Here is a 17,810-nt window from a genome sequence, read left to right as displayed (position 1 = left end):
ATCTATGTGGTAGAAATACTATACAATGGGGTGTTACACTGCATCTCTTCCCAACAAGTGCTATGAATCAGACTTTTAATTTTTCCAAGAAAGCCACCTGTTAACCATTTACCAGCTCACTACTGCCCATGGAAAAACGATGTTCTCTGAACAACAGGCAGGACCAGCGTCCTCAGAACACACTTTCAGAAATGCTGACTTACAGAAAAAAGCCCATTCCAGTTCTCTCTCCTAACAGCTCCTATATTTATCCTTTGCCACAGCACTAGCCAACTTGCCTGTTTTCTTCAACTCCTACTGATATAGATTCTATAAATCTCAGCTCAGACACTGTCCTTTTTGTGGAACATTCTCTGATCTCTCTCTGCAGAAGAAAATAGACCCTAGCTGTCTTCACTGAAGCTTGAATGTGCCACATTGTCCTAGCTATGATTCAGTAGTTAATTCAACAAATATGTGTTCTCCCCCTATTATGTGTCAGGCATCGTGCTAGGTGGTGGGAATAAGATTGAACTGACAGCCATCGTCCATTCTCCAGTGAGGGAGATAAAATTGAACACTAAATCAATTACTTATCATTTTGACAAGTGCTAAGAAGAAAAGTATAATTGTCTAATGTCTATTTAATCTACAAGTCTGTGATTCCTTGCAATGTTAAAGGCCCATTTCTATCATCCTTCTCTTTTTACTATCAAGCGCCTCATAGAACATAAATGTTGGATAAATGTCCTGTGATACAGAAAAAAATAAGGCTTACTTACAGGTTGTTTGTATTTACTGATTAATATTAAAGGATCGTGAAATAGGTAAGTAGATAGATAGATAGACAGGTGGGTAATAGATCAAGAATGCATGAGGAAGATAATACTTACTGCTCAGTGTAACTGAACTCACAGGAGGAAAGATGATGGGAAAAAATGGGAGGGCATTTAGAGAAGTAAGAGTAGTAGAGATGAAATGGAATTAAGACTAGATTGTGATTGTGGAAAGAAAAAGAGAAATCTAGAAAATATCTGCATGAAGAATGAGTTGGACATGATGATGGAGGAGAAGGTAAGAACAGTGATATGAGATGGAGCTGCCTCTAATAGACCAGAATATCATGACCTTGGAGCAATGGTTTCAGCCTTTGCAGTGATGCAGTCACAGTCACTGCTGTTGTTGCCTACAAAGAGAGTTTTGAGGGCATTTGCACTGCAATGTGCATGTAAGACATCTTGGGGCTGAAAGAAAAATTGACTTGGGAATCATTCAACCTGTCCCTGACCACCAACCAGCTAGACCACCATTCATTTCCTTGCATCCTCTAAATAACAAGTTGTTATATTTTCCCATGTACATAATGATAAGAATTCCCTAGCTTTCCAAAAACAGAGAAGTTCCAAGTGTCCTGCTGGCAAATTCCCACTGAGAATAATAGAAGCATTCAGAAACTTTAAGGAAACTCCCTTATTTGCTGCCAGAATCTTTTTTTTTTTTCCAAAAAAGTGATAAAGAGCTCCTGAAATGATTTTATGATTTCAACATGATGCACTTAATTGAGTTTGCAACCAAAAACACAAGCTTTACACACTTGGATCCCAAGCAAATCTGTCTTCTCAGGAACATTTTTTAAAAAAGCATTAACATATTGTGAGAAGTGAGAGCACCCACATGTCTGCAAAACAAATGATTCAACCATTCCTCAGGAGTTCTCACAGAGGACATGTAGGCTTATCACATGAAATAAGAACAAATGAAGAGACTTAAATGTATTAGAATTCCAGACACATTCAGATATAGTGATATCATGGGCTGCCCTCTCATATTTATTCACAGATTGGCTTTGAGGCTATTTGTCTTGAAATCCTATAACTATTAGTGCTTGGAAATTACACTGGGAAAAGGCTTTTCTTAATACATGTGACATTTAATCCTAGAATACTAGGATTATATACATAGGTATTCAACTCAGTTACGGCCTTTGAAATTATGTATTCTAATTTTGTTGACTTGTTTGTTGTCAGTCATTTTTGATCACAGACTTCTTTCGAAATCTGATACTATCTCTCAACTCTCTGCTTAGAAAACTGCACATATTCCACATGTCTGTCATACAGAAGTTTAGATTTGTCAACTCCCTGAAAGCTATTCATAAATGATGCAACTGCTAGGGTGGGAAGGGAGGGATCCATGGACCTCAGGTGAGCCATCTCTGATTTGGCCCAAGCATCTTACCTGCAAAGGAAGAAATGAAACCCAGAGAGCCTGAAAGAGAAGTCACCCAGCAAATGGGCAGCAGAGACACCATGGAAATGGCACTTCCTCACTAACTCATGACCTCACACATTCCTACTACCTACTGGGAATTAATTAATTTATTTATTTAGTGGGCAGAGTAGCAAAGAATAGCTTTATTTCTCCACCAGGAAAAGGGAGACACAGCAGGCTCATGAACCTCAAAACTGTGTGTCTCAACCTGGAGGAATCTGGTGAGAAGCTTTATAGCAATGGTTCAAGGATGGGGTGTTGGTAAGGATCACGATGTGTGCAGAGGCTGCACTCCTTTAATCTGCCCTCAGGCGGTCTGATGAGTTTCTGTGCTTCCTTTAATCTGCTTGAAGAATGCTAACATCTTCCATGTGTTGGGGGTTTTAGTTCTGTAAAGAGCTCAAGGACATTGTTCCCTATACCCCTCGAGGCGGAACCAGGACCCGCCCCAGGGCTGCGATATTGTTTCTTGGCTCCTCCCTTGTCTCTGCATCCCTTCCCTTCCCTGATTAGCAACTGTCCGAATCTGCCCTGTGGGCCCTACTGGGAATTTAAATAACCACAAACAATCACGATATTGGATGTCTGTCCATACCTCTCCCCTCCAAGGCTGGAGAGTCATGGTCAAGAGAAAGTAAGGTCAGAAGTTGGAGAGACTTGGCTTTGTTCCTGGATTGACTGACTGATTATTGCAGGACTGGATATAAAGATTTTGTCTGCATCAGTTTATCTGCGAAGTAAAAACAATTATTTCTGGCCAATTCCAACCACTTTGGACTACTGCAAGAATCAGTAAGATAATATCTATAGCATATTTCTGTACACCTGACACTAATGGAACATTGTAAATCAACAATATTTCAATAAAAATAAATAAATTAGAGGCGGAGTCAAGATGGCAGTGTGGGAAGACACGGAGTTAGCGTCTCCCCACATCTAGGGCACCTGCTGGCCGCTGGTGGGGAACTCTAACACCCAAGGAGATGGGAGGAACCCCAAAGTGAACCAGTAGGATGTAGGAGGACTGAGCGGGGAGGAGAAGTGGAGGCCAGACAGGATCAGAGCCCCTGAGGCCAGGGAGATCAGGAGAGGCAGGCAGGAGGGGCCCTCCAGACCCCAGACCAGAGGAACAGGAGAGGAGGGTGTTTGCCCACCCACTCGAGCCCAGGAAGCCTGCTAGGCTCCCAGGTGAGGTGCCCTGCCCTCTGAGACCAGGAGTGGGGGGCACACCTGGGCCTCTTCTGTCCCTTGAGCCTAATCCTCACCCCCCACAGCCGCCAGGGCCTTTTCCAGCCCTGTGGGTCCTGAGCATTGGCCCCGCCCACCACCCAAAACTTGCTCTTGCTTAGGCCCTGCCCTCCACAGTCAAGGCATTGCCCCCACCCTTTTTTTTCTTTCTCTTCCTTCCTCCTCTTTTGTACTATTGTGGTACTGATGTACTTTCCAGTTGTTCATTCATCTATATTTTTAGTTTTATATTCCTTTTAACATATCTGTTAGTTTCCTAGTCTAATTTTATTTTTTATTTTTTTTAATTAAAAATAATTTTTTTTTGGCCGCCCCACATGGCTTGCGGGATCTTGGTTCAGGAGCCCAGGGTCAGGCCGAAGCTCCTGCGGTGGGAGCTCCGAGTCCAAATCACTGGCCTAACAGAGAACCTCAGTCCCCAGGGAATAGTCATTGGAGTGAGGTCTCATGGAGTTCCTCATCTCAGCACCAAGACCCAGTTCTACCCAATAGCCTACAAACTCCAGTGTTGGAAGCCTCAGGCCAAATAACCAGTAAGACAGGAACACAATCCCACTCACAAAAAAAAAAAAAAAATGAGACGGCAAAAAAATATGTCACAGATGAAGGAGCAAGGTAAAAACCTACAACACCAAATAAATGAAGAGGAAATAGGCAATCTACCTGAAAAAGAATTCAGAGTAATGATAGTAGAGATGATCCAGAATCTCGGAAATAGAATGGAGGCACTGATTGAGAAAATACAAGAAATGTTCAACAAAGAACTAGAAGAACTAGAGAACAAACAGAGAAGAACAACACAATAACTGAAATCAAAAATACACTAGAAGGAATCAATAACAGAATAACTGAAGCAGAAGAACGAATAAGTGAGCTGGAAGACAAAATGGTGGAAATAACTGCCAAGGAGCAGAATAAAGAAAAAACAATGAAAAGAATTGAAGACAGTCTCAGAGACCTCTGGGACAACATGAAATGCACCAACATTCGAATTATAGGGGTCCCACAAGAAGAAGAGGAAAAAAAGGGTCTGTGAAACCATTTGAAGAGATTATAGTTGAAAATTTCCCTAACATGGGAGAGGAAATAGTCACCCAAGTCCAGGAAGCACAGAGAGTCCTATGCAGGATAAACCCTAGGAAAAACACACCAAGACACATATTAATCAAACTAACAAAAATTAAATTCAAAGAAAAAATATTAAAAGCAGCAAAGGAAAAAAAAAAAAAACATACAAAGGAATCCCCATAAGGTTATGAGCTGATTTTTCAGCAGAAACTCTGCAGGCCAGAAGGGAGTGGAAGGATATACTTAAAGTGATGAAAGAGAAAAACCTACAACCAAGATTAGTCTACCCAGCAAGGATCTCATTCAGATTCGATGGAGAAGTCAAAAGCTTTTCAGACAAGCAAAAGCTAAGAGAATTCAGCACCAACAAAACAGCTTTACAACAAATGCTAAAGAAACTTCTCTAACAGGGAAACACAAGAGGAGAAAAAGACCCACAAAAACAAACCTAAAACAATTAAGAAAATGGTAATAGGAACATACATATGATAATAACCTTGAATGTAAATGGATTAAATGCCCCAAACGAAAGACACAGACTGGCTGAATGGATACAAAAACAAGACACGTATATATGCTGTCTACAAGAGACTCACTTCAGACCTAGGGACACATACAGACTGAAAGTGAAGGGATGGAAAAAGATATTCCATTCAAATGGAAATCAAAACAAAGCTGGAGTAGCAATACTCGTTATCAGATAAAATAGACTTTAAAATAAAGACTGTTACAAGGGATAAGGAGGGACACTACATAATGATCAAAGGATCAATCCAAGAAGAAGATATAACAATTATAAATTTTTATGGACCCAACATAGGAGCACCTCAATACATAAGGCAAATGCTAACAACCATGAAAGGAGAAATTGACTGTAATACAATAATAGTAGAGAACTTTTAACACCCCACTGACATCAATGGACAGATCATCCAAACAGAAAATAAATAAGGAAACACAAGCTTTAAATGTGTCTAAACACAATAGACCCGATAGATCTAACTGATATTTATGGAACATTCCACCCAAAAGTGGCAGAATACACTTTCTTCTCAAGTGCACACTGAACATTCTCCAGGATAGATCACATCTTGGGTCAGAAATCAAGCCTCGGAAAATTTAAGAAAATTGAAATCGTATCAAGCATCTTTTCTGACCACAACGCTATAAGACTGGAAATCAATTACAGGAAAAAAACTGTAAAAAAACATATACAGGGAGGCTAAACAGTGTGCTATAAATAACCAGGAGATCACTGAAAAAATCAAAGAAGAAATAAAAAAACACATAGAAACAAATGACGATGAAAACATGACAACCCAAAACTTATGGGACGCAGCAAAAGCAGTTCTAAGAGGGAAGTTTACAGCAATTCAATCTCACCTCAAGAAACAAGAAGTATCTCAAATAAACAATCTAACCCTACACTTAAAACAACTAGAGAAAGAAGAACAAAGAAAACCCATAGTCAGTAGAAGGAAAGAAATCATAAAGATCAGAGCAGAAATAAATGAAATAGAAACGAAGAAAACAACAGCAAAGATCAATAAAACTAAAAGCTGGTTCTTTGAGAAGATAAACAAAGTTGATAAATCCTTAGCCAGATTCATCAAGAAAAAAAAGGAGAGGATGCAAATCAATAAACTTAGAAATGAAAAACCAGAAATCACAACTGACACTGCAGAAATACAAAGGATTATAAGAGACTACTACAAACAACTATATGCCAATAAAATTGACAACCACGAAGAAATGGACAAATTCTTAGAAAGGTACAATTTTCCAAGACTGAACCAGGAAGAATTAGAAAATATAAACAGACCTATCACAAGTAATGAAATTGAAACCGCAATTAAAAATCTTCCAACAAACAAAAGTCCAGGGCCAGACGGCTTCACAGGCAAATTCTATGAAACATTTAGAGAAGAGCTAACACCAATCCTTCTCAAACTATTCCAAAAAATTGCACAGGGAGAAACACTCCCAAATTCATTCTATGAAGCCACCATCACCCTGATACCAAAACCAGAAAAAGATAACACAAAAAAAGATAATTATAGACCAATATCACTGATGAACACAGATGCAAAAATCCTGAACAAAATACTAGCAAACAGAATCCAACAGCACATTGAAAGGATCATACACCATGATCAAGTGGGAATTATCCCAGGGATGCAAGGATTCTTCAATATACACAAGTCAATCAATGTGATATACCACATTAACAAATTAAGTAACAAAAACCACATGATCATCTCAATAGATGAAGAAAAAGCTTTTGACAAAGTTCAACACCAATTTATGATAAAAACTCTCCAGAAAATGGGCATAGAGGGAAACTACCTCAACATAATAAAGGCCATATATGACAAACCCACAGCAAGCATCATACTCAATGGTGAAAAACTGAAAGCATTTCCACTAAGATCAGGAACAAGACAAGGATGTCCACTCTCGCCACTCCGATTCAACATAGTTACTTGTAAGTCCTAGCCACGGCAATCAGGGAAGAAAAAAGAAATAAAAGGAATGTAAATTGGAAAAAAACAAGTAAAACTGTCACTGTTTTCTGATGACATGATACTATACATAGAAAATCCTAAAGATGTCACCAGAAAACTACTAGAACTAATCAATGAATTTGGTAAGGTTGCAGGATACAAAATTAATGCACAGAAATCTCTGGCATTCCTATACATTAATGATGAAAAATCAGAAAGAGAAATTAAGGAAACACTCCCACTTACCATTGCAACAAAAAGAATAAAATACCTAGGAATAAACCTGCCTAAGGAGGTGAAAGACTTGTACACAGAAAACTATAAAACACTGATGAAAGAAATCAAAGATGACATAAACGGTTGGAGAAATGTACCATGTTCTTGGATTGGAAGAATCAATATTGTGAAAATGACTATACCACCCAAAACAATCTACAGATTCAATGCGATCCCTATCAAACTACCAATGGCATTCTTCACAGAATTAGAACAAAAAATTTTACAATTCGTATGGAAACATAAAAGACCCTGAATAGCCAAAGCAATCTTGAGAAAGAAAAACAGAGTTGGAGGAATCAGGCTTCCTGACTTCAAACTATACCACAAAGCTACAGTAATCATGACAGTATGGTACTGGCACAAAAACAGAAACATAGATCAATGGTACAGGATAGAATGCCCAGTGATAAACCCATGCACATATGGGCACCTAATTTATGACAGAGGAGGCAAGAATATACAATGGAGAAAAGACAGCCTCTTCAATAAGTGCTGCTGGGAAAACTGAACAGCTAAATGTAAAAGAATGAAATTAGAACACTCCCTAACACCATACACAAAAATAAACTCACAATGGATTGAAGACCTAAATGTAAGGTCAGACACTATAAAACTCTCAGAGGAAAACATAGGCAGAACACTCTATGACATAAATCACAGCAAGATCCTTTTTGACCCACCTCCTAGAGAAATGGAAATAAAAAAAAACAAAAACAAATGGGACCCAATGAAACTTAAAAGCTTTTGCACAGCAAAGGAAACCATAAATAAGACAAAAAGACAACCCTCAGAATGGGAGAAAATATTTGCTAATGAAACAACAGACAAAGGATTAATCTCCAAAATATATAAACAGCTCATGTGGCTCAATATCAAAAAAAACAAACAATCCACTTAAAAAATGGGTGGAAGACCTAAACAGACATTTCACATAGGAAGACATACAGATGGCCAAGAGGCACATGACAAGATGCTCAACATCACTAATTATTAGAGAAATGCAAATCAAAACTACAGTGAGGTATCACCTCACACCGGTCAGAATGGCCATCAGCAAAAAATCTACAAGCAATAAATACTGGAGAAGGTGTGGAGAAAAGGGAACCCTCTTGCACTGTGGGAATGTAAATTGATACAACCATTATGGAAAACAGTACGGAGGTTCCTTAAAAAACTAAAAATAGAACAACCATATGAGTCAGCAATCCCACTACTGGGCGTATACCCTGAGAAAACCATAATTCAGAAAGAGACATGTACCACAATGTTCATTGCAGGTCTATTTACAATAGCCAGGACATGGAAGCAACCTAAGTGTCCATCAACAGATGAATGGATAAAGAAGATGTGGCACATATATACAATGGAATATTACTCAGCCATAAAAAGATAACGAAATTGAGTTATTTGTAGTAAGATGGATGGACCTAGAGTCTGTCAGACAGAGTGAAGTAAGTCAGAACGAGAAAAACTAATACCATATGCTAATGCATATATATGGAATCTTAAAAAAAAAAAAAAATGGTACTGATGAACCTAGTGGCAGGGCAGGAATAAAGAGGCAGACATAGAGTATGGACTTGAGGACATGGGGTGGGAGGTCAAAGGTGGGGCAAAGTGAGAGTAGCATCGACATATATACAGTATGGAATGTAAAAAATAGTTGGCTGGTGGGAAGCAGCACCATAGCACAGGGAGATCGGCTCGGTGCTTTGCAATGACCTAGAGGGGTGCGACAGGGAGGGTGGGAGGGAGACGCAAGAGGGAGGGGATATGGGGACACGTGTATGCGTATGGCTGATTCACTTTGTTGTGCAACAGAAATTAACACAGTAATGTGAAGCAATTATACTCCAATAAAGATCTATTAAAAAAATTTAAAAATAATAAATAAATAAAATCACAGAATTAAAAAATGTCTATGGCATATAATCGAAAGCATATAACTTCAGGGGGGAATGTCCTCAGAAAACAACAATAATAACTTGTGTTTTGCAGAGCCTTACAACCTAGTGTTTCAACTGTGAAGTAACAAGTTTGGTACAAATAAGTTCGCCCTTATTCTCATGTTCACTGCAGATGTGAATAAGACACTACACTTACTTAAAGTCTCAAGCTGTGCCCCGATGTTCTCCTATGAAAGCCATCCATCTCTGCTGCTGGAGCCTCCCCTCCTCCTTTGGCGCCAGTCTCTCATGGGGAGGCATCTGAAACTGAGATGCCTTATCCCTGCTGCTGCTGCTTCTGCTTCCTACTCATACCATCTCCCCACCAAAGCGGTCATCAACGTCCCATGCTGGGGTGTGACTGGCACCATTTTTACTGAGATCCCAAAAGATGACCCAGTGTCACATTACCCCACTCTAGATTCACCCCATTGAAGGGCAGACCACACCCTATTTTATTCATCCCAAAGCAAGGCTACTTAGCATTCCTAATGTCCCAGAGATTTTTCTATTTCTAGTAGCTGGTGCATACGTGGTGTCAAATAAATGCTGATGGCAATGCATTATGAAGAGCACTGGCGTTGCAATATGATTATTGTTTCAATGTGGGAGTATAATCCCTGGACTATGTTGCCAGTAAACACACTGAGTCTGGATCATACTGGTGAAATAAATACAAAAATATCAGACTCCAAAATAGATTTATCTAAAATGATAATTAAATGTGTCAGCTTATAAAAATATTTTTCATTTCTTCAATTGCAATTTCTGAGAAAGTTCTTTGAGAAACTCTGTTGAATACGTATAATTATTTAAATCGTGAACTTGGCTTCATGCTAGTAATACAATAATAGATATTTTTGCTCTGCATTGGGGATCTTTTGGACCAAAAGATATTAAACTGGAAAAACGGGATATTTCACAATGAAAATCCGTGTATGAGCTTAAGAAAGACATGGGGAAAGTCAGCTGCAAATGAATTTAGAGACGATATTCACAGTTAGGGTTTCCTTTCTTTACAAGTTTCATAACTGAGGTAATCACACTTAATCCAGAGAAAGAACTGGAAGTTTTTACTATTCCAATTTATTTCTCCAAGGTCTTAACAAACGTTTTACTCATGTATGGAACAAATATAAACAGAAGTATGTGTTAGACACTGCTGTTCACAGAGAATACAGTGCTGGACAAGCAAAAATGCAAACCACACTTCCGGGCAACCTGCAGTCACGTGAGAAATACAAATAGACAATTACCTGGTGACAAATGCTAAGACTGGGGCCTTATTCTTCCAGAAGGACGTGCCAACTAAGGTTGAAAAATAACAGACTTTAGGCAAAGGAAGAAGATGCTTAAAGTAGATAGTGTAGTGTGTGTACAAAGACCCAGAATTGAGAGTGAAGATTTGAAGAAGTAAAATCTCTTCTCTTTCAGGAGGAGCCCCCATGGGTACAATAGTGAAAAGAGGTGGTACCCAACCTCCCACTACAGAATCCAAAGGGAGAAGACATTTCACACACTGATGATTGGGACCCAGGCACAAGGGTCCCAATCAGTGGACTCTCTTACCTATTATTTTTAATTTGGACCAAATGAGACAATGAGTAAGGGATGATTAGGATTAATGGTGCAAAAATTAAACCCAATGGCACCAGCCACAGCCAAGCAGTGGCCGTGGTCCCAGCAGCTGTGGTCTGTAATTCCAAAACAGACTCACCTGCAGCTTTGATTCCATCTGTCAGGCTCTCTTCAATTCTCTGAACCCCTTACATTATTCCAGAAAGTCCCAGTTTTGCCATAACACGGAGATTTGATTTCTCTTATGAGCAAAAATCCTGATTAATACAGATATGAATAATAGGAAGAGGGGTTCAAGAAATGAAAACGTGGGGAATCTAGGATTTACTATCCAATTGAGGGGAGAATACAGAGAGGCAGTCTCCTTAATATTCCTGAATGGGAATCTGGCAGCCCATGGGAAACAGTGGTGAAACAGCTAAATGAATGCATCTATACCTTTCTTGATAGCTTCAATTTATTCCTGAAAACTTTGCCGCTAAATATAAAGCCATTAAGTTTTTTTAATTGTTATGAATTTCAATGGAACAAATTATGATTTATTTCATCCCAAACTAAGACACCCAAACAATTTTCACTTGATAGAAAGATGTATCAACTGCACACTGAAAACAAGTTTTATATAATGATAAAAATTGAAAATAAATATTTATTCATAAAATTAGCGCAATGAAGGTTTAATATCCTCACCACAAAAGGAAGAGTAGACTAGGACGTGGATGGCAAGGAGTGGACGGAGGGTTTGAAGCAGCCATTCTTTGGAAGGTACACTCTTCTTTTGCGCCATTTTATTCACTAGTTTTCAATGTCAAACTGCACTGCAAAATTATGTTATACCATAGAAACCACTTTTAGAACAACAAAATTTTATGCATGAGAGTTCTTTAAAGAACAGAAACAGTACCTGCACAGAACTGACTCGTGAGTCACCCCCTTTCCCTTGGCGTACGTTCACAAAGAACAATTCTGAATTCATCTAAATGTTGTTCTATATAATATTCTATACAATATTCTCAGACACTCAACTGTTGTGTCAGTCTATGGTTGAGTATATCTTTGAAACTATAATGTGGAAATATTCCTTCTCGTAGTATATATCTTTAGCACATTTGGGGGGAAAAATAGTCATTGCGCTAAAAAAGAAATGAGTCATTCACAAAGAGGTAAACTTTTTAAGAGACGGTATAAAAAAAATTTATAAACAAACAGTTGTTAGGAGGAAAATGTGTAAGCCTGTGGTGTTCTAGGATGAAGTACTTTCTGGGGTAAGGCTTTGGGGGATCGAATTGCTCAGCCCATAGAATCCGTGAAGTGCATGCAGACTACAAAGACCGAGGGTGAGAAGGGTTAATCTATTGTCACTAGACAGTTTATTGAAGAGAAGAGGATTCTGAAACAGGACTTGGATCCTGTTGTTCCAGAGAAGCTGAGACTTGAAGATGAGAGAACCGGGCATGGAGTTTTTGGGGGCCCCAGCAAGAGGTAGACCCACAAAGCTTCATGGATATACACAGAGATGCATGATAGGGTATTCACCAATGTCAGTGTTAGCTCAGGGTAAAGAGCTTTTGTATTATTTTTCCTTTCTACTTACATGTATCTGTAGTGATAATTTTTTTTACAATAAACTCTATCACTCTTATAACAAAAAAAATCATAACCCTTTTCAATTCTGAAATAGAATGTAAACAGAAAAATATCCATTCACCGAAGAGTTTAAAAGTCTAAATTCTTGGCTCACCTCAAAGACATTCAGAAACCCAGGGACTTTCTAAAACCATTCAAAATGATTCTTTAGCTCAGGCAGCTGCAGGGCTGTAGTGGCCAAAGATTTATCCTGTGGGCTGTCAGATTGTAATATCAGTTGAATTCCCTCAGCCAAGTCTCATAAAGATCGTCATGGCTGGGCTTCCCTGGTACACAGTGGTTAAGAATCCGCCTGCCAATGCAGGGGACATGGATTCGAGTCCTGGTCCGGGAAGATCCCACATGCAGCAGAGCAACTAAGCCCGTGTGCCACAACTACTGAAGCCCATGTGCCTTAGAGACCGTGATCCTCAACAAGAGAAGCCACCACAATGAGAAGCCCGCGCACCACAATGCAGAGTAGCCCCCATTCTCTGCGATTAGAGAAAGCCCGTGCGCAGCAACGAAGATCCAACACAGCCAAAAATAAATAAATAAGCTAATGAAAAAAAAAAAAAAGATCGTCATGGCTGACACTTAGAAAATCCTATGTTTAGGGCACTGTGCTAAGTGCTATATTTATATCATCATATTTAATATTCAGTAGAATCCTTTTAAGTATTATTGTCTTCTCTGTTTCACAGATTAGGAAACAAAGGCACAGAGAACTTAAGTAAATTGCCATAGGTCAAATAGCTGGTAATGGTGGAGCTACGGTTAAAGCAATCAGACTGATTCCATAGTCCATATTCCTAACCATACATAATACAACACATGGGTCAGGATTAACTGAGCACTAGAGAATTGAAATGGGGTTATACAGAATTTGGAGTTCTGTGTGCTCCCTGAAACTCCAACCACCCAATGAGCCTCCTTTTGTCCATGGAGTCGAAATTTAGACCTTTGTGTTATAAAGATGTTCTTCTCACAGGACTTCCCTGGTGGTCCAGTGGTTAGGACTCCCTGCTCCCAATACAGGTGGCCCGGGTTTGATCCCTGGGCAGGGAACTAGATCCCGCATGCCGCAACTAAAGATCCCACACGAGACAAAGAAGATCCCACGTGCCGCAACTAAGACCCAGCACAGCCAAATAAATAAATAAATAAATAAAATTTTAAAAAGATGTTCTTCTCTTGCTTGAAAATGGTGCTGCACCCTGATCTGAAGCAGTCTTCATGGTGAAAAAGCCAGTCCTCATGGTGAATCCCTCCTTGCCCCACTGGATTCTGTAACTAGAGTCAGCTGAAACAAACCCCTCTTGACTTTAAAGATACCATGATGCCATTTTGGTTCTCTCTTATTTCCTCAACCTTTAAATATTAGACTGTCTCACAGCCCTCTTTAGCCCTCTTCCCTTTCCTATCCACGTTCTCTCCCTAAGTGGTCCTAACCAGTTCCCTGCCTAAAAATACCATCTACATGCTGAACCGCAAACCCACGTACCCAAACCCACACCTAACTTCCTGACACTTCCTTTACAAGGTCCAGCAGGCATCTCAAACCACACTTGTGCAAACCTGAGTTCCTGATAATCGCTCCCCAAAAAGCTCCTCATACAGTCTCCCCATTTCAGTAAAGGAATTCGTCATTTTTTCGCTTACTCGGCCAAAATTCCTGAGGTCCTCTTGGACACCTCTCTTTCTGTTACACCTCCCATGTGAAGCCTGTTAGCTCCTTTTTCAATATATGTCTAGAATCTGAGACTCCTAACTACCCCCACTGCCACGACACTGGTCCGGGCCACCATAATCTCTTTACTGAATTACTGCAATAACCTCCTGATGGTCTCCCTAGTCCTGCACTTGGTGAACTTTACCGCCCCTCTCCCCAGCTCCAAAACACACTCTAGTCTCACAAGAGTAGCAAGGACAATCCTGATAGATGTAAATCATATCATGTCACTCCTTTGCTCAAAACCTTCCCTATGGCTTCCTGTCTCAAGCAGATCATAAGCCGAAGTCCTTACTAGGACTTATAAGGCCCTACATGATCTGGTCCCCGTTACCTTTCAGACTTCGTGTCCTAATTCTTTCCTCTAATTCATTCTGTTTAAGGCACACTGGCCTATTTAACATTCCCCTAATTTATAGGCACACTCCCACCCCAGGGCCTTTGCACTTGACATTCCCTCTACCATATATACCTCAGATACACATGTGGCTAACTATCTCATGTCTTTCTTTTTTCACTCAAAACTCACATTCTCTCAATGTGAGCTTTCCTGGGGGCCACCCTGCTTAAAATGTCACATTTATCCCTTACATTTCCTTCCATGCATTATTTCTCTCCTTAGCTCTTAGAGCCATCAAATATAACATGATACACATTTTATTTGTTTGTCTTGTTTATTGTATGTCTCCTCCACTATAACAAAAGTTTCATGAGGACAGGGATTTGTACTCACTCTGTTTCTTTTCGTATTTCCACTTCTGAGAATGTACCTGGCATGGGGTTGGCACGTCAAAGATAGGTGCTGACTTCATAAAGAGATGCTCCACAATGTCGATTACAGAACCAAACCTCACAGTGTGATAAATATATTTATTGAGGACATCTCAACCTTTGAAAGTCAGGCAAAATTGTGTCAAGTCGTGTATCCCGCGTTCTACGAGAATCTAGCGCCCTCAGCAAGATTTCCGAGAACTCCCCGGTGTTAATACCTTCACGGTTACTCTGGATTTGCCTACCTGCCTCCCTGGACTGTTGATGTCATTGCCATTTGATCCCCTATAACTATTCTCTGTCCCCTGCTCTGTGACAAACCGAGACACAGAAAGCAACAACTTTCGCTTCACACCCCTACAAACGCTGACCCATTGTGTGTGCGTCTGTAATATGTTTAACTTATAATTTGCAATGACAGAAGTGTGTTTACGTGGCTTCAAAAAAAGTTAACATTTAATATTAGACATCCTCAATCTTTATACTTCTTCGACCTGCCTTCAACACTGTCTCACTGTCCGTTTTCCTCCATGGCCGTCTGTCATGCTACTGGGCCATTTCTCCGTTCCTTTCTCCTCAATTCTCTCACTCTTTTCACCATTCTTTTCCTAACATCTGTTCTTTGTTTTTCGAGAGAATATTGCCTCTCCCTCTTTGTATTTTCTTATGATCCATGCCATTAAGTTTTCACATTATACTAAAAAATAGCTTCTCAAGTTTTATCATTTTACGCAAAAGACAATTCCTCTTCATCAAGGGAAATTCAATGCCAGCTTTTAAAAGTCTTTGCATCCAAGAGTCCTGGGCTGTAGAGGCAATGGCAGCTGCCTAAGCAAAATCTCTTCAAACAACCTCCAAACGACAAGAAGAATAAATGACACCACACAAAACTCACACCTTTGGCGTAACTAGAAGACAGACAATCTTACACGCTGCAGATTACCTGTAAGTAGGAAAACAAGCACCAACTTCCAGCAGAGTCAACTTCACAGAGAGCAAAGGGGTTCTGAAAAAAATGCACAAGAAAGATAAGAGAGGAGTGAGATAAAACCACTCCCGGGGGGACGGGCGGGGAGGCGCTGGCGGGGGCGAGGGCTGGCCCGGGGTTCCCAGGGTCCCAGGACCGGGGCGGGGCCAGGCGGAGGGCGGGAGGAACGAACCAGAAACCGCCTTTCGCAGAAAGGAGCGCCAGGGCCCGAACCGGCCGCCGTCTCTAGAAAGTTCTCCGCCCGAGTCCCTCGCGGCGGGCCAGCTCCTCCCAGCCTCCTCCCCCCGCCCCCCTCCGCGGCGGTGGGACCAATCGCTCCCCGGGCCGCCCAAGACCCGCCTCCTGCGCCCGCTGCCCGGGAAACGGCGCGATGACCGCCGAGGGGCCGAAGGCTGCCGAGAGCCGGGCGCAGTCGGCGCCGCTGCCCCTCGAGGGCGTGGACCTCAGCCCCAAGCAGGATGAGGGCGTGCTTCAGGTCCTCGAGCGAGAGGGCACAGGCACAGAGATGCCCATGATCGGGGACCGAGTCTCTGTCCACTACACGGGCTGGCTGTTCGATGGCACCAAGTTCGACTCCAGCCTGGACCGCAAGGACAGAGTCTCCTTCGACCTGGGGAAAGGGGAGGTCATCAAGGCTTGGGCTATTGCTGGAGCGACCATGAAGGAGGGGGAAGTGTGCCACATCCCCTGCAAGCCAGAATACGCCTACGGTTCTGCGGGCAGCGCTCCCGAGATCCCTCCCCAGGCCACGCTTGTGTTCCAGGTGGAGTGGCGCCGTCGTGGAGGTTGCACTGGAAGGTACTCCAGAGACCAGATCTTTGACCGCCGGGAGGTCGGCGAGGCCGAGAGTGTGGATCTGCCTTGTGGGCTGGAGAAAGCCATTCAGCGCAAGGAAAAAGGAGAACATTCCATTGTGTGTCTCAAGCCCAGCTATGCTTTTGGCAGTGTTGGGAAGGAAAAGTTCCAGATCCCCCCAAATGCTGAGCTGAAGTATATAACTCAAGAGTTTTGGGAAGGCCAAGGAGTCCCAGGAGATAAGTTCAGAGAAGCTGGAGCAGAGCACCATAGTGAAGGAGCGGGGCACCGTGGGCTTCCGGGAAGGCAAGTACAAGCGAGCTCTGCTGCGGTACAAGACGACTGTGTCCTGGCTGGAATTCGAGTCGACTTCCTCTAATGAGGACGCACAGGAGGCGCAGGCCCTTCGGCTGGCCTCGCACCTCAGCCTGGCATGTGTCATGTGAAGCGGCAAGCCTTGTCTGCTGCCGCTGAAAATTGTAACAAGGCCCTGGAACCGCACAGCAACCATGAGAAGGGCCTTTTCCGCCAGGGAGAGGCCCACCTGGCGGTGAACGGCTTTGACTTGGCACGGGCTGACTTCCATAAGGTCCTGCAGCTCTACCCCAGCCGCAAAGCTGCCAAGGCCCAGCAGCGGATCCGCAAGGAGCTTGAATGGGAGAAGAAGCTCTATGACAACATATTTGAGAGGCTAGCTGGGGAGGAGAGCAAGGCCAAGGCCACGGTCGCTGCAGGAGACCAGCCCGCTGACACGGAGGTGAAGGACGGGCCGAAGAACCGTGTGGCAGGAGGCCAGCCTCAGGTGGAGGCAGAACTGTGGCCTTGCCCAGCCCTGCTCCCGGCTGCCTGCCCCCCAGCTCCCTACCCCACAGCTCCCTACCCTACTCCCCCCTGTTGGTTCTGTAAAAACTGAAGAATTTTGAGTGAATTAGACCTTTATTTTTCTAAAAAACAAAAAACGAAAAAAGCATCCCCAAAGAAAGAACGTGTATCCTTAAGTGTGAAAATATTGAAGAAAGAATCCT

The 17,810-nt window shown here is 41.8% G+C and overlaps 2 protein-coding genes across 3 annotated transcripts in view; one reads left to right on the top strand and one right to left on the bottom strand.

The window, feature by feature from the left end:
- CEP44 (centrosomal protein 44) overlaps positions 1 to 17,810 on the bottom strand; it is a 129,211-nt gene that overhangs the window by 2,808 nt on the left and 108,593 nt on the right. For both annotated transcript variants that reach the window (XR_009503960.1, XR_009503959.1), the window contains one exon: positions 15,946 to 16,008. The gene's annotated coding sequence lies outside the window, so the exon portion shown is untranslated. The remainder of the gene's footprint in view (positions 1 to 15,945; positions 16,009 to 17,810) is intronic.
- On the top strand, positions 16,361 to 17,698 carry LOC132367631 (peptidyl-prolyl cis-trans isomerase FKBP4-like). The gene is given in 3 exon segments (XM_059926221.1): positions 16,361 to 16,986; positions 16,988 to 17,214; positions 17,217 to 17,698. Coding segments are annotated over 3 exon segments (1,335 nt in total).

Source organism: Balaenoptera ricei, chromosome 6 (genome assembly GCF_028023285.1).
Source record: "Balaenoptera ricei isolate mBalRic1 chromosome 6, mBalRic1.hap2, whole genome shotgun sequence".
Lineage (NCBI taxonomy): Eukaryota > Metazoa > Chordata > Mammalia > Artiodactyla > Balaenopteridae > Balaenoptera > Balaenoptera ricei.
Note: the sequence above shows the minus strand (reverse complement) of the source record. Positions and strands in the feature narration are given on the sequence as shown.